At 33.2% G+C, this 27,458-nt stretch overlaps 1 protein-coding gene across 5 annotated transcripts in view; it reads right to left on the bottom strand.

The window, feature by feature from the left end:
* FSTL5 (follistatin like 5) overlaps window positions 1-27,458 on the bottom strand; it is a 383,037-nt gene that overhangs the window by 113,701 nt on the left and 241,878 nt on the right. For all 5 annotated transcript variants that reach the window (XM_068187171.1, XM_068187170.1, XM_068187173.1 and 2 more), the window contains 2 exons: window positions 12,999-13,195; window positions 3,954-4,074 (listed from right to left, as the gene is read on the bottom strand). In XM_068187171.1, coding sequence (XP_068043272.1) covers window positions 3,954-4,074; window positions 12,999-13,195 — 318 coding nt within the window. The remainder of the gene's footprint in view (window positions 1-3,953; window positions 4,075-12,998; window positions 13,196-27,458) is intronic.

Genomic DNA, 27,458 nt, shown 5'->3' with positions numbered 1-27,458 from the left:
AGGCATTCCTATTTAAATAAAATGCAATTGCCTAATTCTTTAAAAAGAAACTGCTTTAATGGAGTAGTTTGTTGAACACCATAATGAAGATGTTTTTAAATCCTATCTGTGTTCAAAATCTTACCTAAGTATTTTTAAACACTATTTGAAATCACAGCTGGAAAAGTGCACACTAGTAGTATGCTTGATTATAACTATCCCCTTTTTAGGCCATGGCTGAGGACACAAACTTCCCTTATGCCTTTTCTCACCCTTTCTCCAGCTTTCTCAAAAGTTCTTCTACGCTAAATAGAAAATGCTGATTGACAATTACCTTTAGAAAATGAGACCTCTTTAATGTTGATAAAACTCAAATATTACTTAAATAATATTTTGTTAACTATTGTACATTTTATATTTTAGCAATGCTAGGTACAAACCGGCTTGAAAAGAACCCCTGTGGTATTGCCATATATAAAAACTGTGGAGCTGTGACCACTAATACCCTGCCTAACCTCTACCACCTTGCCTTAGCATTTCTGCGTTCATACGACTCAGATTTCTGTTATACAAATAAAATGAACAAACAAACAACTCCTTTGAATTCTGTGTGGAAGCTTTGAATAGGAGCAATTTCTCCATCATTGCAAAGCCAAATTTTCTTCACTGCCATTTTGAGTGAATAAAAGTCAGTAACACATATTCTAGCAGTTGCACAAACTTCAGTGAGAACTTGACGTTTCTCAAATCCAGCCCTTCACTATCCAATTAAGGATAGAGGCAATTCCACTGGGAATAACAGGTATTAAACTGAGATTAGGTTCCATATGTACATTAAAATGGTAGATATAAAGGAATGAAAAAAAACATGAAAAACACACTGTCAAGTTCAATTGATGGGATTGTGCAAGAGGTCAAAAAATTCTAGAAGTTCTTTTTGATTTGAATTAATGGCTAAGTCTTTTAAATGTCTCCAAATAACAAGTAACACCATAATATGTTAGAAGAAAATCCCTTGGAAATACCATTACTCAGTCATAATCTTTCACTCATTAGACAGTTATGAAAATAATCTGGGAAAAAAACTTTCCTGTTTTGCTTTCTATTTGTTCTAGATGTTTGAAAGTGTCCAAACTGGTGAAAAATTATCTTTTCCATATTGTAAACCAGGATAATTTTAATGTTACAACATATAATCACAATGTAACATAATAAGAAAAAGAATAAATCATTAGAGTATAATAAAATAGAATGCAAACTTGAAAATGTTAAGTACTTAAAGAAAATCCTGGGTAAAAATACAGGTGTATTTCTATTTGGAATAAATATTTGTAACCTTCCTATGTCACTTTATTGAAGAAAATTAAAATGCTTCATTATTTTGTAGGTGGATGCTTATACTGAAGAGATATTTTTTGTGGACTACTGTGTGGAAGATGTGTTGTGATGCTTCTTGTGTACATTTCCATACATGGATCTGGTTTCGTGTATATTTTAATTCTCTTTATCCTGGTAAATCCTGTATTGGCATTACTAGTAGCATCTCACCAGCTTTGCCATAGGCAAACAACACAGGCCTCTGGAGAGGGGCTGTCACATTTGCTTTACCTTGGGTTGGCATGGCTTGTGTGGAGAGATTGGTTTCCGCTTTGTGTCACGTTGCTAAGCCATAAGAGCTCTAGTCGAGGGACCAGGTGCCACACTGAATTTGTTTTGGTTTTGCTTAGCCTAGTATATTTTTATAGCCTTATATAATTTTTGTTAATGCTGGCAACATAGGTAAAACTAACTGAACCCAAACTCTCTTAACATAAAATGAAATTGAACTACAGTTAATCCTCAAATTTATCTCAAAAGTATCTATTTCATCTTTATTACAGAGCCTAATACTTTGTCAAATTTCTTTAGCTTTCTGGGCACACACCATACAATGGTTTTGGGTTTAGCAGTTGGCTTTAGGTTTTATTTTTCAATATGTAATGAATACATCTAAGTTTTGTTAATGACATAGAAGAATTAATCTTACTCTAGAAATCATCTTCCAAGATAGCCTTTTAGTTTTAAATAGGGTCTTTTCCACTACTCTACTGCAACAAAGAAACCTAAACGATTCCTAATCTTATATAATCTAATGTTTTCATTAACATTCATATTAAGGCAATGCTTAACATACCATATGGAAATTATTTTCATTATTCAAAAGTCCATTAAAAATACATAATAAAAAGCTATTCTTATGTCGGGAGTTTTACAACTATACAAAATAGTCCCTCAGAGACACATCAAAGTCTTATTTCGAAGAACAATGTTATGCCTCCATTAATACAATGTTTGCAAAAATCATGCTAATGCTTTAAACATGTCTTTAACCTTCTTGGATTGCTTTATATGATAAAAGTTTCTATATCAATTTCTACATCTATGCACTTAATCACAATCTAGAAGCACAACATCTAGCCATATAATCATAGTTAATGTGTGTGTTTCTATAGATGCTATATAATTCTGTACATTTTTGCAAGCCAAACTTGTCTCACAACCTTTAAAAAATAAATTAAGGTATTTCCTAGTGTTTTGCTGCTGCAGATGAATTATTTTACCTCACCATCACAATGTCCTAAGAGCTCTCATTTTATTCCTTCGCCTTATTTCTTGGCTTTGCTCACACTTCTTTTGCATGAGTTACAGTCTGACCCTTCACTTAATCAATTCAGGTCACACAACAGGATTGGGGTGGGATGTGAAGGATGAATATTTTTCTGCTGACTTAGTAAGTGACTCAGAGGAGAGACTATGACTGTTAGGACACTTCAAGAAAGCCAGTCAGATAACCTCCAGAAGCGGGATCAAGTTATTTTTAGGATCAGTAAGTAATTTGTTCAGCTAAGCAGCATCACAAAATCATACTTTCTGAAAGACTTTCAGAGAAATAAAAATCTAATTCAATGGTAAAAATTGAGATACTTTCAGGCAGTCTGTCTTGGTTATTAATTTCATGTTTATTCTTTCTGCTTTCCATATATCTATTTTTTTTCTCATATCAATTCACTACTTTATAGTTTAAAAATAAGCAGTTTTTTATCCCTTTTTCATTTGAAATCACCTGAAGTGGCTGAGTGCTCATCTGCCCAAAGATAAACTACAAGAAGACTAAAGCAACAGTCTGTAATTACTCAAAATGAAGATACATTAATGGACTAGTCAACATATAATAAATAATTATAAAAAGAATTTAGGACAAACTTGCTCTTCTGTGCTGCCATGTTACCGAGTCTGGAGCAACAGCTTTTAAATCAAAGTCAGATTTCAAGATTGAATCTTGAATTTGAGGTAGACAAGAGTGAAAAATCTTCAGTTCTTATCTGGATATAACAAAATATATGGATATCACCTTTAACATACTGTATAAAAGCTCTTAAAATCTTTCTTCTGTCTGCTAACCCAGTGATTTGGTCAAGTTGTTTGTTTGTACTACACAGATTTGTCCTGAGATCCCTTTGGCATCCAGAGAACAAATACCTCGCAAAACTACACCACAAATCTTTATCTCCTTCTGAGTTCTGTGAGGCCATAAGGAACCTAAGAGAAGTGTTATATTTGTTGCTGGGTTTGTCAAAAATGCTCTTATCAGCACTCATAAACAAAGGGTGCTGGGAGGTATTTTGGTTCCATTGATTATGTCTTGACCACACTACTTGCCACTTGCACACAACACAGACTTATCAACACATATTGGCACCAAGAATGATTATCCATTAATTCTCCATTACCAAAATCCTTCATAAATCAGGAAGCTACTGGGTATCATTGATTTCTGCTAAAAAGTTTTCTGCTGTTTCATGACTATTAAATTGCACTAATTTAAGTACAGCATCCAAACAATTCAGGCTTTGAAAATCAAAAACCACCATTTAGAAAAACAAAGCAAGAAAGAGAAAATATGCCTCAAGGAAGAGGCTAGTCTTGGTACTTACGAAAAGCTCTGTAGAATTCTTCTAGATCTAGGTGCTTGTCGCTGTTATAATCATCATATTTCAGCAAATCAAACACGGAGCAGTCAGACCGTTCCTTGCCAAGCTCATCCCGTTTTATTACCTGACAAGAAAATTATAACCATGAAATTACATTTGAGCTCTTTGAGTTATCTGGTATAATTAATTGTTTCTAATAATCATTTTATAGATCATTTTAAGATTGCTGCAGGGCAATGAACTGCAGCTGTGTAAAGTCAGGGATTTTCAGTTACTTTGTAATTATTTATTACACTTTTTAAAGTTAATACCTTTAGGACAGACTCTGAAATCACAGAAAAGTTTTTTAGAATATACACAGCATATATATATATATATATAATGGAGACAGACTGAAGCATTATGAAGACACTGGGAGTTTTAAAGCTGATTTTACTTTAAATGTACAGGAATGGTGATTAAGAAACATTCAAATATACCTAAAATATTAATTTCCCAAGTATAAATGGCAAAATTTCTTTTTCCTCTAATTTCTAACCTACAGAAACCAAATGCAGACACTTCCAAAAATAGCTAATATAAACTCTTACTACCCTACTAATTGTATCAACTTCTTACAGGCTTTTGACAAGCCTATTACCTTACCAAAACTGTTATATAAGTAGCTGACCTGAAAAGGCTCCTGTTTCTCAGTGGAGACACATACAATTAGTAAATAAATCAAAATTAATAGCTGTTAAATTTTTAACTCAAATGAACTTATCCTAGAGAAATGTTCTTTAATATATGTACCATTTTGTTTTAGGTCAGTGTATGTCATAGACATCTACTTAGATTCCAGCTGAGAAAATTTTAAGATGCTGAGAGGGATACAGAATTGTCATATTATATGGAACATGTATTAGAAATACTACCACATTACTGAAAAAAACCAAAACTATGCAACTTTTTGTTGCAATATTGCACAGTTTATAGTTTTAAATTAGGCACAGAAAAAAATATAACTGCAGTTAATTCCTAGGTAAAATAATTACTCTTCCAACCCTTTATCAGTCTCCTATGATAATTGCAAAACCACTATTATATTTGTATCAGCAGAGAATATCTTCTGAAAAATAAGTGATACAGGGGCTTTTGTGTTTCAGTTGTTCTGCAAAGGAATTTGTCCAGTTACTATTCATGTAAACACAAAATAAATAAAAGAATAATAGGGAATAACAGGAGCATTAGAGGAAAAGACACAAACATTTTATGCTACCAGAAGTCATCTCCTACATAATAATATAAAAGCATTATAAAGGATAATCACCTTTTTAGTACATTAGAGAGTATAAAAACCATTTACAAAGATAAGAAAAATCACTACAAAACCACCTTTTGCTATTATCAATTAAAAATACATACTATGCTACCTGAATATTAGTGCTAACTACGTCCCATCCTTTAAAAGCCTTTTTATTGAGTTCACATTAATATGAATTAAGAAAATATGAAATTGTGTAGATCTTGCAGCTGGAACATAAAGGACAAAAGTGTAGTCTGGGAAAAATTAGTAACTCTAAACTCATTACAGTTATACAAGAAGAACTAAATATGTAATGGTGGGTATTGAAAACTTCAGCAATCACTGAAATTTCAAGGCCACGAACATTCAGTACGAAAAGCATTGTTCCTCTCATTGTTCCTTTCGTTGTTTTAAATGCTTTCACTGTCTTCAATTGTACAAATAAGACTGAAACTTTACACCTAAGGTTGAAGAAAACCTTTTTTAAAATCCCAAAACACCTGGCTTTATATTAAATTTAAATAATTTAAAATTTATTTTAAATTTAAAATTAATGTTCTTAGCTTCTATTCTTTGAACTAAAATCTGTTATCTGTTCAAATTGATCAATTATAAATGAAAAGCAACATATTTTTAAAATGAAAAATCATAATTTTAAAAATATATTGCATAGAAGGATTCTGCTATTTCAAATGATGATACTATAGATGGGCACATGTTATCATCCTGGCAATTATTTAATTTTTGTCTACAGTAAACCTATCATTTTGATTACAGATAAAAGATTCAATGTTTGTTTTTGTACAGACATTTTTATGCTGGTGATATATTTTGGAATTCTTTGGAAAATATACTCACTGTTGATAAACCCTCCAAACTATAAGTCTGTGAGGAGAGATTTTAGAAGATACAGAAGTGATTTCATATGATAATTAATCTTAATTATCTGTGTCTGTGATTTCCTGCTATAACAGCTGTTCCAACCTGAATTCTCTTGTGCAGGATCTAGCCATCTCCCAGTTTTCCAATGGGATCTGTAGATCAGACCAACTCTGCGATCAGAAGAAAAATTAACCTTCACAGAACTTTTGGGTTGTTGGCTTTTCCCTTTGAATGGGAGGGAGACTAACATTCTATCACAAGATATGACTCAGAAACAGTTACAACTCAGGGTGTGGCTTTTGAAAAATTACCTGCTTCTGTAGCAGCTTGAAGTGCAGATCAACTGTGATATGAAGTTACAAGCCATATGGGACTCCAGCAAAGCTCATATGACTGCCTGACAAATTAAGGTTGCACATTTCCTTATAGAAGATTTTTGCAAGACAGTACTTTACGTAAAAGTGTAAGATAAATAGAATAAAATTCCATGTATATATATGATACACCATCATATATTCACACTTCAGTTTCACAGATGATCCAACAATGCACCTTAAATTTTAAATTCTATTAATTGATTAATTTCTGTCCACAGAGAAGAGTAAAATGCACTGAAACAGTTTCTCAAGCCAATTCTTTAAACTCAGACTGTCTGCTTCTTGGTAAAACTAAACAGTGATTTTTTTAGGGAGGCAGAAGAAAAACTGGCAAAATTTTTAGCAAGTCACAACCTAGAAACAAAATACTTACTATAAAGGTTGATTAAGGCCTGATTACAGGCCTTATATTTCAAAATACTTACTATAAAGGCCTGATTAAGATTGTCAGCACAATTTTATTGTTTTTTGTCAATTATGACATACCAGTCAAACATGGATATTTTATTTCCAACTTTTACATTGAAAAGTCATACCAGAGATTGTTAGCAAATATTCATGCTCACAATTTTTAGTTTGAATTTGCATAAAGACACTGAAGCATTTACTTTCAATATTATCAACTGGTAAAATGCAAAATATACAGCAAAACTGTTCATGGTTCATTGTGAAACCCCAAAAATACTAAAAACTTAGAAACTTACCTACATTTTCAAATTAAATATGTCTTTTCCAAAAAATTAAATTTATCCATCAGAATTTAATACTCTTTGAAACATGGAGGAAGGATTTGCATTTTCTGGAAAAGATTAAATTTCTAAAAGATATAGCACACAATTATCTATTTCCTATGAAATAGCATTCTGTTGCCTCAGTTCAGAGCCTCTCAGAAATTTAGTCTGTATAACTCCAAATTTTAGAAGACTGGGAAAAGTAATCTGATTATAAATTTCACACTGCACATCAGAATAGATTGTTTCATTCCTTTTAATCTGATTTCTGACAGTTAAAATGAAAAATCTGCAGATATTATGAAACTAGACCACAAATAACATAGCATATCCTTCATTAGTCCACCTTACCTGAAGTGTTATCAGTCAGTGTTTTTTTGCTTGCCTGTGATTAATGGTCTCTATGTACCTCCCCAAGGAAAATGCTACATAAATACAACTACAAAAAAACCTTTCCTTTAAATCAAATATGGTCAGTCAGTTAATGTGCATTCATCTTCCCTAAAAGCAAATATCTCATCACAACAGTGCCACTCAGTGCTTGGTAAAACACCAAGTACATCAAACACCAGACACTGTGAGAACTGTGCTCCTAATTAATTCTGACTGCATAAGGGGGGTTCAATTACTCGTTCCACCATCTTCCACAGCCGCATAACATTTTATAAATTAAAATAATTGATTAATTATGAAACCAAATTGATAATAAAGGCTGGTAAATTGTTCCTTGCTTTAGCTTCCATTAATCTAGTTAAATCAATATACTTATACTTTACCACCAAGTTCTGTAGGGCAGCAACACAATCCTCTATTTATAGTAGTGTGATACCTTTGATATATGTAAAGATACAGGACTTTTGCATCACAGAATGATGCAGAGATCCCTGAACAAAGGGATACCAGAACTGCAAAACCCACACCTAGTGGCCTACAAAGGCATGTGCTCAATTTCATTTAAAGGTATTACCTCAGTACTATCCCAAACTAATCAAGTTACACAGCTCAGATATGAGACATCTTTCTGCAAACTAATTTCCCAACTAGTTCCAATTGGGAACTTCCTCCAATGAGAGGCACATTTCCCTGCCTTTTCAATTCTGCACTTAGCAGAGGGAAGACCTAATCTGACATGGAAGATATAAATGTGTCCTTAGGTGTCTGCAAATACAATGCTATAGATGTCTAGCTCACAGTTTAAAACCAGAAGAGGTATTATGGCCACATAGATAGGCTGGAAAAAATTCTGCATCTCAGAACTAAACCTGGAACCACCATCATTTTTAGACTGTAGCTCTGGACTTAACCAAGATAAAACAATGAGTGCAAACAAAATCCTGCACCATTGTGCCCACTTCCAGTTAGCACCAGTCCCTGAATCTTCTCAAGAAATGAAGCTTGCTCCTGCTTCCTTCACAGCCTGCAAGAATATAATGGGAAATCCTGCTACTTGCTAAAATCAAAGGCACCTAAGAAAGATCAAGATGCTAGAGTTTGTATGACAATCACAGTGTTTGTAAGCTTTATCTCACTACTACTCCTTAAGAGAGTCTTAATTTCCCACAATTTTAAAGTCTCATGTAGGGTTCTTATATTTATTTTGAACCTAGAATTGAATATAGCATATGTTTAGTTTTTTCCTAGATTAATGATAGTAAAAATAGATAGTGCAAGGCAAATAATATGTCCCTTATTAATGGCAGAAAATGAATAGAACTATAACTCAATATACAAATTTTTCTTCTGCCTATGTAACATGTAGTCAAAACCAATGTTGATTATAAACACAAAGAGGAGATAGACTCATTATCCCTCCTCTGATTTCCAAGTCCTTCGAGTAACTCTTAATAACAGCACTGATTAGATGCAAAAATCAGAAGTCATGAAGGTAAAAAATTAAATGCCAGGGTCCAACCAAGTATTTTGATCAGTTTAAGAAACAAAGTCTGACAGAGAGATGCAATTTATATAGGTTGTGCCTCTGCAAACAAGTCCCATGAAGTATCAGCTGGCATAAAGTGCAAAACTATTATCATTAATACAGAAATAAAACCAAAATAACTTATTTTTGCAGAAGTAAGGATGAGTTTTTACAGAAATGAAATGTATTTCCATTTGACTTACGTTAAACTGGTAAGTAAAAGAAATATACCCAGGTATTTGAAATTACAGATATCAGTTAATAAATAAGGATGCTAACTTCTTTCTTTGAATCTAAAAACTGATCATTGAAAGGAAGGAAAGGAAGAAGAAAATTTATTATTATTATTATTATTATTATTACATATTCAACTTGTTTTCAGGCTATGTCACTTCCCTTTTTTGTAAAATTTTGCTTTCTTAGTTCATTAGTGTAAGAAATAAATAAAAAAAAGCATCCCTAAGTATAATCAAGTATAGATTATTTCACTTCACACACTTCTTCCTTCAAAAAGGAACTTGAATTTTGTTGTTGAGCAAGATGAAATATTTTTAGAACCTATGCATTTTTCACTGATGGCAACCAGAAAAGGCTTACTGTTTATAAAACAGCAGTTCCACCATAGTAGAATAACTGCATTCACATAACTGGAAAAACATGTATTCCCATGCCTACCCATAACATTCTGCTCTTTTTCCTCTTCTACACAGCAAAAACAATATACAGTAATCAAGCAGTCTACAGTGATAGAAACACGGTATTTCATTTTTAAATTTTTATTAAATTCCGGTTTGGTTTTGCATAAGATAAAATAGATAAACAAACAAGTCTGTTAACAACTGAACATTCATAGCTAACCAGAAGATTCAATTATCTTCCATTATTTTGGATTCATTTAAAATGCGCCAAAGTGCTTTAAAAACAAACCAAACCCTTCAAGGAACCACCTTGCAGATATGTTGCTCAGAGATGACAAAGATGATGAGAATCCTGCCTGTTTCACAGCTCTCAGTTTGGAAAGACAGATGTTCTCTCTGGTTAGTACCTACTTCTCAAAACAGAGTGGTCTAAAAGGTTAAATCCATAAGTCCTTTTAAAATCAAGCCACATCTCACTTGCCAATACAGGATTTGGAAATTAAAACATTAAATGAGTCAGACATAGTGATTAAAGCAGTCAAGGCAGAGAAGAATTTATACTGGAAAGAAATGTCCATTGAGCCTGCATGGAGCTACGTAACCCCACTGCTTTCCTATTACATTTACACAGTGTATTGGAGTTAAAATCCTTTTTTAGGATGCAATTCTGTATTGGACTACAAAGCAAGGAAAAATGTTATACCCAGATGATAGAATTGTTCAAACAGTAGAAAAAAAAAAAAGTCTGCCAATTTTTAATGTATTACTACCTTTCTTGAAGTATTAAAAAAAAAAAACCCAAACCAAAACAAAATCACAAAAAACCCCAAACAAAAAACATACCAAACAAACAAAAAACAACTCAAAAAATCCCAAACCTTTATTACCATTTGAAATTGTTTTTTTTTAAGAAGACTTCTTTTGCTTTTTTTTGAGAGAAAAACACTTATTTCTCTTGCATCAAGATGCAAATTCAATAACCTTATGACTTTTGATCCAAAATACATCAATAAAATTGTAATGTTTCTGTCACCATTTCCAATCTCCAACTGATTCATTTCAATTTTACATTAGGTATATGGACACCCATGAGATAATAAATGCAATCCAAGGGCCTGATTGCACAGCAAGATTGACGAGATGTAAAACTTAAGATGCACTATAAACTGAAATTCAATATTCACATGAACATAAATTAACTTCAGGAGTCCTTGTTTTCTACAGCAAGTATGTTGCTTTTCATATCCCCTTAATATGATTACATTTAAAATGCAGACAGGAGCTATTATTTATGACAACTCTGCAGATTTCAAAATTTTGACTGTGAACACAACTGAGAAAAATTCTCCCAATGCTGAGAACATTTTCAGGAGTACAGTAATGTCTCCCTGAGAATGGCTGACCCTGACTGGATAATGAAAGTTTCATGGGCCAAGATAAAATGAGGGAGCGATCACTCACCAATTACTGTCATGGGCAAAACAGACTCAGCCTGGGGACAAATTAACTGAATTCAATACCAATCAGACAAGAGCAAGATAAATGAGAAATAAAACTAAATATTAAAAACTCCTTTCCTCCCAGGGGTTTAACTTCACTGACAATATTCTCTAAATTCTCCCTCCCCAGCAGAGCTGGGGACAGGGAATGGGGGCTGCAGTCAGTTCATCACATGATCTCTTTTTACTCCTTCCTCCTTAGAGGGAGAACTCCTCTCAGTCTTCCCCTCCTACAGGAGACAGTCCTCCATGAACTGCTCCAACATGAGTCCTTCCCATGGGATGCAGTTCCTCATGAACTGCTCCAGCATCGATCCCTTCCAAAAGGAGCAGTCCTTCAGGAACTGACTGCTCCAGCATGGGTCCTTCATGGGGTTAATTGAGTCTCTTGTCAAACCATACAATAAAAATGCAAACAACACTAACAATGAATTTACTTTACATTCATCTGTAGGTTGAATAATTTGATGTTTTTGCAATTAATTTTAGCAGAACCAAAACCCACATATTTGAGGTTTAAGGATGACTTGTTTCCATGCTTGTGAAAAAGAACTACTTTATATCTACCATTATAAATTCCTCTTTATAGGAAAAAAAAAAGCATGTTGGGAAAAGTATGCATACAAAGTTTGAAAACAAAATAATGGAAGATTTTTTTATTATTTTAAAACTATGTTTAATGCACACACAAAAAGGAAAAGTATACATGTAGCAACTGAACAGAGAAGAATTAAATACAGTTTGCAAATCTATATATGTGTTCCTATCTATGTATATTCATAGATAAATTATTATTTGTAAGATATATACAAGCATCAAAGTCCCTTAAAAGCAGAAGTTCTGAAAGACTCTAAGAGCTGCAGGAAAAATCAATATTGGAAAAGTACAGAAAAATATTTTTTAATTAATCTTTCATAATAGTGTATTAGTAGTTGACATGATACCTGTATTTGCAATCACCCTCTGGTCCTTGGAACTGAAACTAAAATTTTCAAAGTTTGCTGTATGGAAATGATAACTGTAGCATATTTCATAACACTGCCACGGAACTTAAAACAGGATTATATTCAACACTCACATCTAAAAAAATCCTATTTTTAAAAATTTTAATCAGCTGCCTAGTAATAGACTCATTAATACAGTTTAGCCATGATTAGGTTTCTCAAACACAGACCTCTGGTAAATCAAGGTACATTTGCCCCGTCAACACTGTTTAATAGAAACCAACCTTTTAGGTAGATTAAATCTAGTGCTGCTGTGCCTATCAGAGCAGCAATTACTGGTTTAGATCTGTAATTAGTTAAAATTTGCTATTTAGAGACGACCATGAACTCTCTTTGCAAGATTTCTTCTGCACTTCTGTAGCCCTAAGATAAAGCAGTAATACTTCTTTAGTATTTACCTCATTATTTTAATTCTCTTCAACTTCTACAATACATCTATACACTTGGACTCGATGCTAGCATGCCATAGATAATAAACTCATGGTCACAGCAGCCTAGAGCGTTCTAACACATTATAGTATATTTCAAAGCATTATATTCAAATTTCTAAATAATCACTACAGAATTTCTGAATAATTTAGCCATTCAAAAATTCTCAAATGAAGTTTTCCATCTCAGAGACTCACATTTTCTAAATTATATTCCTTCTGTACAGATCCTGAAAAAGACATCTGAATAGTCACTGTGCTAACAGAACCAAAAAGTAAACCTTACCTGAGATAACTCGTTGGTATCCACAAGTCCATTGTTGTCTGCATCAAAATAATCGAACATTTGATCTATAAGAAGTTTTGTTAACTCCATTTTCTCACCAACAGATTTATCTTTTGATTGTGCAATGTATCTCTGGTTTTGTAGATCTAGTAACATATTTTTCACTTCAGTGTATTCAGTAGGTTTGCATTTATCCCCTGAAAAGAAAATACACAAAAGAAGATTATTTGGAACTTGATTTCCTATTAAAAGTTTAAAGGTAAACAAAACAAAACCAAGACATGAAAAAGCATATAGCGCTACAAACAAGGTTCTTTTAAGAGATGAGAAATTAATTCTGTAGTAGTTTGATCCGTAACATTTCCTTGTCTGGACTTTAAACTAAAACAAAAACAAAGTATTGCAGTTTTAGATATTTTCTTAGACAAGGTTTTCTTTTTATAGAAACTAAGGAAACTTCTATCAGTTTCCAAGCCTGTACTTTTTAAATTTATCATTCTCTAAACGTGCATCTGAAGATTTTTTAAAGTTTTACCTTTGGTAAAGCTTTTCATATAAATGTAGAAATGCAACGTATGCAAAAAATCTCTGCAAATATGATAGAAAAATATATGCTATATATTTAATAATAATATTTGACTTCAGAAAGCAGAAATTTACTCTTGAGTGCTCATAAGCTAACTCTACCTTTTTATTTATTGGACATAGCAAGCTTATTTGAAGAAGAAAAGGTGGGATTGCCAAAGGAAGAGAAAGGCTATCTTTGACAAGATCTGATTTACTCCTTTCATTTCTATAGAGTGGAAAATGCTACAGAAATGTCCTGCATAGAGTGATTACAGTCAATGCTTATTTTAAACCAAAGCACAAAATAACGTATGCCTGGTGTTCTCTTATGTCAGCTGCTGCATATTTTAAACTGGATAGAGAAACAGTTTAAAGGAGTCTGCTTGGGGTTTTAATTAAGATAATCTTAGGATTTTGAAAGGGTTTTTTATAAGATGAGACATGTAAATGTGTACTGGCATAACACCACATAATTTGTTACAGATGTATATTTGTAGTAGCCAATACTTAACTTCAAGTAGTGACTTCAAGACTAGAGCAATATACTGATTAGCAAAGAAAGGTATTTTGCAATCTTCTTTTTACTCACTATTCTGAAGATACAAGGATTTATAAGAAACAACTGTTTACCTCATGGAAACTGCGTAGGCAGTTTTGTTTTGCTAGTGGATCTTCTAAGAATCTAATTTACTGGAATTAATTATTTTGGTATATTTAATGGTATGTGCATTGCTATGGTGACGCTGTAAATATCTTCATAGCCATTATAAAAGCAGAGAGAGAAAAAGTTCCTAAATGCTTCTCACTATCCTAGAAAGACTCAGATCTAGAAGAGAAGGATTTATGTTAAAAATTAAATCATGGAAGAAAAAATGTTATTTGGAATCAAAACTACTGTAGCCTTTTTTGTTTTGGTTTTTCTAAAAGCCACCAACTGTTATGTAGCTATTTAAGTAACAGAAATAGGCAGACCCAAGTTGTATTTAACTGAAAGTCTAAGCTATGCATAGTATTTGCATATTTGTCCTCATCTGCCAGGGGCATGAAGATTGAGGCCATACAATCTCTAAGAGCTGAGTTCTGCGTGACTGCTTTTCAGGGGTCTAATGCAGAAATACTCAGTAGGGAAACGTTTATTCCTCAGGCATTCTGAAACTGCAGTGAGCAAAACTTGCCATCTGAAGGGATGCAGGCTCCAGGTGGTGGGGAGGGAAAAGAGCACGTAACTTGAACATACTCTAATTCATTTGGGTGAACTCCAAGAGACTGGGCCAGAAAACAAGTGCCATCTTTGCCTCCCCTAGAAAACTTTTCTGGCTGTGGTGCCTTTCAAAAGACAGTCTGGCTGAAGGTGATGACTAACACCATTTTGCCTACACTCATGGCAGGGAAGATAAGAGAAATCTTATTTGTTAGTGGATGGCTATCAAAGCTAGCTACCACATTCAGATTTTAGCCCCTAAAAGGATCAGTCTCATTCTGCAAGTTTAAAACTGCAAAGAGCTATTCTTTACAGATACAGAATATAGTCAAAGAGTTAGTTTTCTAATTTGCCACAGTAGCATTGACAAGTTGCTTCATGTCTGAGTTTAAAAGAGAAACTCACACTGATGATTTTTTTTTCCTTCAAGCACAGAACAGTGTCTCTCACTTTAATGATTAACCAAGAATTGAAGAGAGGTTTTCATCTCTACAAAGGCAATAATGATGCTAATGTTCATTTGAGTATTGAAGATTATTTAATTATAAATTCTGGACAACTTATGCACAAATTGCACAAAAATTTCCATGAGTGATTTTACAAGTCATGCAAATTTAGAGGAAAAACAATTAAATTTATGTATCACATGACCATGAAAAACATTGCAACAATTAGTTGTTGTTCCTATTTTTAACTCCAAATAGAATTTATGGAAAAAAGTTTTAAAGGAAGTTTGATCACAGTCAGGAAAGACATTTTAATGTACTTTACACATTAACTGTACATCTAAAACTCAAGGAAAAAACGAACTAATGTATTCTGCCACAAGAACTGTTCAGAGAGAGAAGAATTCAGAAAACATCTTTTCCATGACATTTCTACTTATTCTTCCATAGCACAAACTTCTGTAGCTTGTATAATAGTCATATAGGAGCACTTAAATATTGCATGTTTATAAACTATTTATACATTTTACCAGATGAGAAAAGTATTTATATTATTTTTTAATATAAAACATAAGTGCTGTCTAATACAAAATAATCTGAGAGACTGCTACTGCCAGAAGTTTGGGTACTTCCTGTAGAAAAACTTCATTCACAAATTAAGCAAAGTAATCTGTTAGAAGTACTATATGATATATATTTTGATCTAACACCCACCTTTTAAATATTAGTATGAATTTTAGCAACGCACTTTAAGCCAATGAGAGATGAACTGTCAGTTTATGATCTTAGCTAATTACAGTTGTGGTAAACCAAGTTTCCACAGGAAACCAGGTTTCCACGCTACATTTAAACCTTTCATTTTATACATAATTGAAAGTAGTCTTTACACCAACACCTGGAATTTAAGGACCAACATGATGGATGGACGTTACTGACAGATAAGGGAATCACAAGGAAACAATGAGAGACTCCTAGTGAACACGGCACAATTTCATTAATAAATTGCTCTCAATTGTCATGATTGCCTTTTACTGCAATATTTAAGGAAATGTGAAGCTGATGTTTAAATTACAGGAATGAGGCTCTGTTTACAGGAGACCTCCCCCAGGCTGGAGTAGCAGCACAGAGAAAAACTAAGTTGTTTTATTTAAGTTCTAATTTAGTAAGCATTAGTTGTGAAATAGTTGTCTCAATGACACATGAATGGTAAATGGGGATTAAGTACGTCAACCTTTATAGTGAGGAAAAGTAATTTATGCTTAACAAAATTGAGGAAGACAAACTACTGGGAATACACTACAATTATATTACTTCCAAAAAGGCCTACTAAATTCTATATAATTAGCTACATACATGAAAGGGTAATTGACACGTACATAATTAACTAATTTAATTCTGTTTTCTAGTACTTTTTTCTTTCATTTTTGAACTAGAATTCCTACAAGAATAAATAGTTATTTTCTGAAAAAATCCCAGAAAGTAATAATAGAAAAAGGAAACACAAAATTTCTTTTTGTGTTCATTTCATTCATGGAAATTCTACTACACAAGAGTTTTTGTCATAAAACAAACAAACAAACAAATAAAAAAAAAAACCCTAAATTAAAAAAATTCTGCTATGATTTATTTCACAAGTTTTCTGACACTGTCTGTGTAATCACAGAAGATGTGCAGAAACCTAAAAGTGACAGAACAAACACAATGGAATCTAAGTGCAGGTCTCCAGTTCCATATCTTGCACTTTCTGAAGTAGTGATATTCCTAGCATTTAATTCACTCAAATTCAAAAATAGTAGAAAAATGGAAACATTTGCTATTTCCTTCCATTCAGTTCAACAGTTTTGTAGCTGTATCTCTGTTACCTAGAAAACAGCTTAAAGTTATATTTTGAGTGCTATTGTCCTTCTAGACAGTATTGAATACTGGTATCTGCCTATAACAGAAAAAGAAACTCTGTTTGACAAATAGTCATGCTTAATTTGTAAAAGAAAAAAATTATCACAAAATTAACTAATTATCTATGAAAATGTGTGAAAGAAATATAAACATTCTTTACACCTTCAGAAAAATATTAAAGAATCAGCTAAGATAATAGTTTAGGGAACACTCCTTACATCTAAAGTCAGATATCAGATTCTTGTATTTTGTAGTTTTTAGAAAAACACTAATATACACAAAGAAGAAAATAATGCAGATATTTTAAAAACAGAAAAAAGCATACCACCTGATTTCTCAGTTCTTTCACCACATTCATGGCTAATACTTTAGCCTTTCTATGCCTGAGCCACTTCATTTAGCAAGAACAACCCCTATGTCAGAAAGCTACTATTCACAACATGTCTATCCCTACAAAAGTAATCAGTTGCTGAGATACAATTTGATTCTGAGCTATCTGTGATTTTGCACTATCAATCTACCTATTGATAGATTTCATCTATATCTATAGAGCACAAATGGTTTCCACATTATTCTTCTAAAATTAAAATAACTTCGGATGTTTCAGACATGGCAACTAGTTTTCAGTGAAGCATATCTCACATGAGCAGTTTTAAATAATCCAGAACAGAAATATACATAAATCAGATTCTAGGAAATTGAATAGACCTGATGAGCAGAAACTTCTAACCTTCTATATTCTGAACATATTCAGAATAACCTAATTAACCAAAAAAATTCACTGTAAAACCACAAATTATATTGCATGGAGCAAACATGAGAAATTAATCCAAGATTATATATATATATATATATATATATATATATACACACACACATAGACACATATAAAAACTTATACAGATATGCACACACACACATTCATATGCACATACACATGCACATATCTGATATCAATTCAATTTCAAACATAACATAAGAGGAAACTTGAAGGTCTTCATCCATTCAGCTATTTCTCAACATCTGTCTCCAGATAAAGCATGAAAGTTGTAATCTTACTTGCAGCCCTAACAAATAAAGGGACACTTTAGACCACCAAAATTACTTAGGTTTATCTGAAAGAAACTTCAAGTCAGATATCATTTCATAATATCTTATTTTTCAATATAAAATCATATCTTCCAAACCTAGAGGTCAAAAGTTTTGACCCTTATTCCTTGGTCTCCTCACTGAAGCTCTGGATGTAGAAGAGAAACAATCTCACCCATACAATAGAATTAATTTTGAGCTATGGCCCAGAATTTGAGGTGGAGAGGAAAGCTTTACACTCAAAGCAAATAAACAGGAATTAACATCAAAGATTTCCCCTGTTGAAGCTATGTTTGAAATAAAAGCGAGAATGTGAGAATTTTCCAACATTAAAAAAAAAAAAAAAGGGATTTCAGGCCCGCAAATTTTGGCCCAACAGCTGCTCAGCTTCACACATTCAGAGTTACTAAAAAAAAGAAAGGAAATTAAAAAAAGACATTTTGAATCTGTGTTTGGCTTATTTTTTTGGGGGAGCAGGGGCTGGGTAATTTACACACAGCAGATGTGCTCCTTAACGACTTATTTTGCAGCATCCATCCATACTTTCTAATGACATATACAATTTTATAAATCTAAATTTGGCATTACTGCCAAGGTCAAGATACTTAGGTGTTAAGGACTTCAATTACTCAATTCTGTTGTGCAAATAGGTTTAAATAGTTGCAAAATTTTTTAAGAATGTTCAACAGTGTTCTGTTGTTATGGGATATACTTATAAAAATAGCTCCCACATAAACAAACCATTCAATTATCCAGAGACAGACACACAAATATAAAATTTTAAAGTTATATCTGTTATTGTCCTTCAAAAATACTTCCAATTAATTACCATAGCTGGTATATAAAAGAGAAATTAGATTTTCAAAGCCTTAGTTGTACATTGTAAATAAGAAATAATGTTGTCCTTCCCTCAGATACCACCAGTTAAAATGTTCTAAACAATTTCAATTTTTCAAAACTAAAATTTATAAGACAAAAGTAATAATTTCACTTAATTCCACATACTGGCACAAGTCTGGTGTCCAGACTTATCTGGGGACACATATAAACAGCTTTTCAGTGCCTAAACAATCAATAGTTCAGATATACTATTCAGATCTTAGAGAAATGCCATTTAGGTTAAATAACATTAGAAGCTGTAATAAATTTGCATTAAGATTAACCAAAAAAACCACCTGAAAATCAGCTTTAAAAAGTACTGAAATCAGCTTTTGGGGTAGTGATCTGTGTTGTTCTGGTTGTTAATGCAGAGTAATTGTTATATCACAGATCTCTGGACAGAAGAAAATAGGTCACATAAACTTGCACCTTCAAGCTGGCATTTGAAAGCTCTAGCAGGTTGGCAGTAATGAACAAAAACATCATTTTCCACAGCTGAGAAAACAGTGAATGTTGGAGTTGTGTGGACTGCATGTTAGCATCACCAACACTAAAAGCAGTGCTAGTCTAAAACTGGAAAATGAAGGACTCTTCTACAGGATTGACCCTGTTGTGATACAACTGAAATCCACACTCATTCCATACAGTGATGTCACTTCTCAAAACTTCTCATGTCTTTCATGCTTACTTTGAGATACTATACCATGGCAAAGAAGAGATTAAAATGGGTGCATTTTACAAATGCAGGGTTTTGGGTTTCTTTTGGATTCAGCTCAAGCTTTTAGATCAGCTTTTCTATGTGTTTCATACCTCTTGAAAAAATTAACCTTCTGTTTCATCAGTAAACATTAATGTATAACATTAACAAGATAATCTGGGCTTCTTTGTCCTCTTTAAAAGAAATTTGAGAGAGAAAAAGAGAAAATCAGTGCATCCCAAAGGAAGGCATTATTAAAAATGAAGGTTGAGACAGAAGTTTAATGCAGCATTTTATTTTCCCCTCTAGTGGAATTAATGCAACCATTGCTGCTGTTAGTCTTCTTCCCACAGGGCTTAAACAATTTTTGACTTGAAGTATCTAAAGTGATACTACAAAAGTTGTAAAATGGTATAGGCTTACAGTAAAAAAAAAAAAAAAGGCATTCCACATTTAGCAGGAAAAACACTTATGGAATGTAAGCCTCACCAGAAAATCTATGCAGAATTCCACTTCTGCTTCTTGGGAAGCATGCGTCAGAGGGCTCTCTTATTAAAAACAAAGAAACAAAGTTACTGAAACTGATGAAATATTAAGTCACAATCTTCCTTTTCCCAAAAGCTTCCCAGAAATGCAGAGTATTGCTAGGTTTACAAAGGTGAGGGACAAAGACTGGGCTCAGTCCAACAACAACAAAAAAAAAAAAAAAAAAATACAACAGTACAACAGTTCTGTTGCTCCATTTCTATTCATTCTCCACCATAACCTATGCCCACTTTTTCCTTTGTTTCACCTTCAGCACAGCTGGGTTTTCTGCTAATTGCAGAAGTTGTTACATTCAGTCTTTTGCTATAAGAAAAGGAGACTTAGTTTTATGTGTGTGTATATATATACGGAACCAAAAATTAACAATAATTTGGCATCACACACGCTTTTGTCTGAATTTGTGCTCATATTCATACTTGAAGTCAAGATGTGTAAATCAATGCAAGAGAAAAGCAAGGCTTACATAACCTAACTTGTATATAGAGATGCAGTGTGAACCTTGCAAAGTTCTCAGATTATGCACAAAATTTGACCAATCATCCTTAAACAGCGTTTTGATCTTTGTTTTCTTTCACAGCCACAGAAAAGGCTACCTAGAGAAAATAGAACAATATTTGAATTATATACTCCTGAATTCCTATAAATATATGTTTTAATAGAGATATTTCTCATCTATGGTTTGATGCAGAACGCATTAGAAAAATTAGACTCCAGCTTTTCACCAATTGCAATGAAATTCATAGCTTTGCTTTCTTACAGCTGAAGCTTTGTTTCTAAGTGTTTTGTTCAGCACTTAATCTTCAGCAGAAAACGCCCTTATTCACACAGATTTAAGGATTTAAAAAGATGTTTTATTTCTGTCTGGTTTCATATTAATTCTATGTTTCTAGATGCAATCCTTTCACTTACTAAAAAAAGGGTTGTAAAGCATTGGAACAGACTACCTAGGGAAGTGATGGAGTCGCCATCCATGGGAGCGTTCAAAAAACATGTGGATATGATGCTTGAAGACATGGTTGAATGGTGAACAAAATGCTGGTGCTGGGTTAACAGCTGGACTTAATGGTTTTAAAGGTCTTTTCCAACCTTATCAATTATATGATTCAAATCAAAGCAAACTGAAGGTAATAAAAATCCAACAAATTTTTCTATAATTTTAAGATCTGTTTTTCATGACACATGAAAAATGCTTGATTAGAGTAAAATGAAGATGATTGTTTGGGTATTGTTTTAAAATTTGTGTTAATTTTAATTTCAAGTTATTATAATCTTTCTGCTTTCTTACTGTGACTGATGGATAGTGGTTTTTTACTAACTATAACTTAGTTAATGCTGCCTTCCAAACCTAAAGATGATTATCTCCTAGTCATAACTCAAGACATGTGTCAGACATACCAACAGGACTACATGAAGAGTGCTACATCTGTCACTACAATTAACCTGCCAAAACAAAGTTATATAAAGATCAGCTTTTGCATCTGAAGAGAACACATCTAAATATGTAATTGCAGCATTAACTTAATTTTGCTTATGGATTCTGATATCTGGCATTGTATTCCCCAAGCAGAGGTAACTTTCAAAGTAAGCATGCAATGAAATTAGTCTAAATATTTTCAATGATTCTGTAATCATATGTCTTTCTTTGAATAGTCCGTTTTGTTTTGTTTTCACCATTTTTAAGCAGAAAAAGTCAGTTTAGGAGAAAAACAGATGTTCTAAAAAAATCAAGGTATGCTCTTAATAAAGGATAACAGCTGACTTGACCATTTGTGGAAGAAAAGACCACCATATAACAACTATTATCAAAATTTTTAGATGTTAAAAACATTTTCCAGATCTATTTTGTTTCTTTCATGTCAATAAAGAATGGAAAGCTTTCATGAATTTTTTATTACTCTCACAATCAAATAAAATATTTCTTATATATGTTTGTGTTGTCCAGTTAATGATTTTTCTTGAGAACACATTATGGATCACTCAGCCCGAAGCTGAGACTGTGGAAGCTTATCTTAGTACTACTCAACGCATACACTGCTTCCTGAACAGGTACAGTTACTGTATTTTACATTCAGTTTCTGAAATAGGTGGTCTGGTTCACGTATGGAAACGTGACAGTGATCATAAGATAACATCGAACACTTTAAAATATGGACTTTCAACCTGTCAACTAGTATGTGCCACAGAGCAAATTTAAGTACGTCTATCCCCTCACAATAGATGATGTAAACTGATAGTTTTCATGCTATATGTCTCCTCTTCACAGATAAATGGAGGTAGTGTAAGATTTCAAAATATGGAACCTGCAAAATGGATACAATTCTTGTCTATTTGTAGAAGTGTTACACCCACATCTGCTATTTGTATTTTCCTCCTTTCAAATTTTGACTTCAAAGTAAATTGGCTTTCAGTCTCTAAAAACAATACAGGTTGTCTTTTGGGGTATTTCTCTTTAGGGGGATTCTCATCTCACACCATACTAAAATGCTCTGCCCCACCATAAAGTTTGTAAAGTTTCTGCACAGTCTTGAAGCCATACAGGTTCAGCTGGTTTATGGAGAAGGAGCCATGAAAGCAAATGCCAAGAGCAGAGAATCTTTCAGTGACTGAATTAAATTAACATCTGCGTACTGAAAAGACCCTTAACTGTGAAAGAAGACTAGCGAAAAGGGCCAAGTTTTCCTCAACACTATTAAAGGAATCATAACATTCAAATTCTTCCTAAATATATTGGAAAAACTAATTTTCAAAATACATTACCATATGATTATATTATTCTAGAATAAAATCAGTTCCAGTTTCAAATGTGATATTTGAGTTACCCCTGTTAGAAGACAGTAGCAGCAGCACTGATTAACAGAACTACAACAGCAGGAAAGTAAATCTATTGTGAAAACACATTTGTTTCAATTTTCAGACTGCTAAACAACAGGCACAAATGTCAAACAGGTTAACAAATAAGAGTAGATACATTAAACTTTAAATGCAAATGAAAAGTAACTCCCTGACATCTGATATTGCTATTGCAGTTCCAGAGAAAATATGCTGGGAAATTATGTCAGAAACAGAGCATGTATATAAATATGTATACTTATGTGTAGTAATGATAATAAGCAACAGCCAGGTTCATATGCAAGTAAGATAGAACATAAGTTACTGTTCAAACCATTTAATGTTGTAAAAGTGTAAATTACCTTGTTAAGCATGGGAAAATTGTATCTGCATAATACTGCTTAAGATACCATTCCAGAACAACTTTATCTGCTGTTATATTTTTGTTGTTTCAGAAGAACAGGAACACAGTGGGAAAACTATAATGAAGTACTAGCTGTTGTATAGAAATAATTGGAGCTATAAACAAGTATCCTCAGTTCTTGTTTTTGTACTAAATAGAAATTAAATCCACAAACTCATTTAAGAAACTCTAGAAACAAACTTGATATATAAATTTCATCTTAGATGGTTGCTTGAAATAGCAGGCAGAGATTTGATTTAGGTAAAATTCCCTCCATTTTATTTTCTTATATCAAACAACACCATGGTAAAGAAATTATTATCTTGAAACAAGATATTCCCTTTCCATACATGACAGAAAATGCACAAATACAACTGTACTACTACTATTAGATTACTTGGTGAATTTTTTCAAACTCTATTCTACTTTTGTAGACTCATTCTAGTCGAAACATAATGTATAAGAAATTCATGGAAAATGCGTACTGTGTAAAAACATATTTTATATGCACTGAAAAGTGGTGACAACATCTCTAGTGATTCAGTCTGACTGAATTCCACATACCAGTACCAGACTTTTCTCATTGTAACTAATAAGACACACAACACAAATGTTCAAAAATCCCTGCCTAGAAATAAAAAGCGTGTATTAATTACTATTAGTCTTGAAGACTTTTAATTCTTGTATCCATAGGCATAGAAAACTAATAAAAGACTGAAGTCTTTAGAAAAAGCAGTAAATTGGAAAGAAGATTTTACTGTGACATGTACCCCACTGCGTTAATGGATGACAATCTTATTTTAAGGATTTGTAAATTTATGCAGATTTAACCTAAATTTACACCTAGACCTTAACTGAAAAGGGAAGAAGGGTGAAAAAAAGGTGAGAAAAGTTTCATATTATCCTAATTCTGAGATTATTTTCAAGTTAGGTAGTCTTCAGGGCTTCCTATCAGTGACACGTAACCTGAATTTAGTCTGCCATCTGGAGATGACGTGGAGATTGAATTCTATCATTTACAACCACGAGGTACCACAACATTCACGTAATAGAGGCAAGGAATGTTATTGCTGCTGTTATTATTATTACTACTAATGCTAACACTACTATTATTATTATTCCTGTTCTGCAGAAGTACTGGGATTAAATATTAAGAGTAATTATTTTTACAAGACATTCCAGTAGCCCCAAAAAAGCAGGCTATCCAGAAAGATTTACTCTGTAAATAACCTTGAGAATGAAACTCAAGCTTTATTTCTCTTCTTTTTCTACATTCCCTCTGTAATAAAGGGGAAATGCTGAGAATGGACAGAAAATTGTCTTTTAGAAATTAAAAAATAACCCTTAAACTGGATAAATACTGAGATGTTAAAAGTCATTGGTACTATTGCTGTCCTGCTTTTTTTAGAATTGTAAATATAGATATCTTTGGATCTGGGTTAACAGGGGGCTGTTTCTGAATTCTGTTTTAAGGGAAGACATGAATTGAAATCACCTCCAAACTTCTCAGAAATAATTAATCCATTATATATATTGTCAAGAAATAAAATGAACAGCATTTAGATACAGATTAGCACCTTTATAAATGAATAACCTTTTTTTGCCTTCCAACTTCACCTGTTCTGTTGTAAGGAGAGCTAGTCAAGATTCTCTCACAGATACTGAGAATATATTTTTGAAGTCTCAAACAGACAGTAAATATTAACCAAATTTAATTACCAGTAATCAGAATTCTCTGAGATGCAAAGTGAACCTGTGCATTTATATTTTGCAAATGCTAAGGGTTAAGAAATATTTTCAGCCTTGTAATGAATTGGACAATATATCGGCATGTAAATTGCAACACGGCCACTTGTGCACATACTACACATAACATAACACTGGACGGCAATAAATAGGAAAAGGCTGGAAAGCAAGGGCATGTGACATGCAGTTCTTTAAGAGCTCCCTTTTTGTTAAATTACTGATTCTTTAAAACTCTAAGGAACTGCCACTGTTTGTCAGTTCAAAACTTTAGTGACCAATTAAAATTACTTTGAGTCCCACCTGGGAATAGCAACCTTTGTTAAAAGCTGTTAATGATAGCTAATTCAGCAGGGATACACCGCTGTGTGAGAGTAAACAGAACCTGCAAGAAACCACAATAACTATCTCCCAGAAAGGGATTATCTAGTTATATTTGTAGGTCAGCTGAAGTATGTTGTAAAACTTCAAAGCAGTTTCATCCTTTCTGACTTGTAAGAGGTTTAAAAACATTGGTTATTCTTCAAAAATCCACCAAGACAAATGGTCAAGAATCTGGGGACTGCATTTGAGATGAAATACCCGATACATGGCCAGCTTCATAGCATCACAAGCCCTTCTGAAAAAAGTAACAGTAATTTGAGAAGACACACTAATGAAGGTGGAATTTGTTACTTAATATGAACCTATCACCTATACCAAATTCACTGCTTAAATTTTTATGCAAATGTGCAGAGGTTTCTTCTGGAAGGGACTTTCAAGTCTAAGAATAACCTAAATAGCCTTTTTCAATCCCCTTGAAGAACACTTTCTGTTTGGATATACTTTGTATCATGAGAGACAAGAGCTGTGTACCCATACTCCAAACTATTCTAAGTAGCAGAAATTATCTCATTAAGAAGAGAGCATTTTCCCTTAATTCTCATGTCAGTAAATTAGTGTGTTCCAGTAAAGTGAATTACACTCTATTCTCAGCTGCACTCCTGAAAATAAAGCTGATCTGACCTTAAAGAAGGTGGTGACAGCCTTCCTAGGCCTGAGTGAGTGCCCAGGCTTCATGATGCCCTGAGGCATCTTGGCAGGCTCAGTCTCAGATCCTGAACAGGTGCCAGAGGGCAACAAGAATTTGAATCAGAGGAACTGGAAAAGATTTGAATGTGAAAGGCCTGGCACTTAAACATACTGCAAAAAAGTGAGATGGCATCACCAAGTCATGTTCCTTACCAGGCAGTGGGGCACAATCATGGCATGACACTGACACCTCTGCTCTAGAGGCTTACCCATTTGTTGTTACCCTTGGCTTTCACAGGGGAAGCTTCTTAATTACAAGGCATGAGCTCAGGTGCATTTCAGGTGCTGAGAGCAGACATTCTGGCTATAAGCTGAGAAACTGGTCTCTATCTTAACTGCGTATAATCTTCTAGGTTACCATTAGACAGTTCTAAGGCACTAAGAAAAAGGCAGATAAAAAAAAGCCTTAGCTGAATAAATTTACAAGACCACATGTGCCAGGTTTGTTACGAACAGTAGATCAAGCAATTCCTGACTTGTGAAGGTCACAAGCAGGTTAGCAAATTTATCATTCCATTTTCCTCCAAGGGAAAAAGAGACCAAACATGTAAAAAGAAAATCATCATGATAAGGACAAATATTTTTAAAATTAAGTAGGTCTGATTAAAAAAAAAAAACAACAACCATGAAAGTTTTATAAATTAATATTTTAATTTAGGACAGAAAAACAAAATTAAGGATGTGGGTGGACACATCAACTTCTTTATCCATGCATGAGCACAGAACACCCTCAACACATACTGCTGAAGCCAAAGCACATACCAGTAACAAACATTTCTGAAATACACCGTTTCAACATATGCATTAAAAATAAGTATATGCTGCAATTCATGCTTTAAAAAACACTATCACTGCTACACTGTCACTTTGCTAACAAATCTTGCAAAGAGTCAGATATAGGAATCTGAACTCAAATCTGAGCATAAAGTAATTTTATGTTGCATATCTCAGCAAATGAGTTGGAGAACACACAGAAACTCTTCTCAGCAGAAAATTTTCCCAGTTTAGTATTCACAAGTGGGTATATATTTAGCTAGTTATTTGAGTGTTCTTTTATCTCATCATCAAGGCATGCTGTCATGGTATGACCTTC

This window comes from Anomalospiza imberbis, chromosome 4, assembly GCF_031753505.1.
Source record: "Anomalospiza imberbis isolate Cuckoo-Finch-1a 21T00152 chromosome 4, ASM3175350v1, whole genome shotgun sequence".
In the NCBI taxonomy this organism is placed as follows: Eukaryota; Metazoa; Chordata; class Aves; order Passeriformes; family Viduidae; genus Anomalospiza; species Anomalospiza imberbis.
Note: the sequence above shows the minus strand (reverse complement) of the source record. Positions and strands in the feature narration are given on the sequence as shown.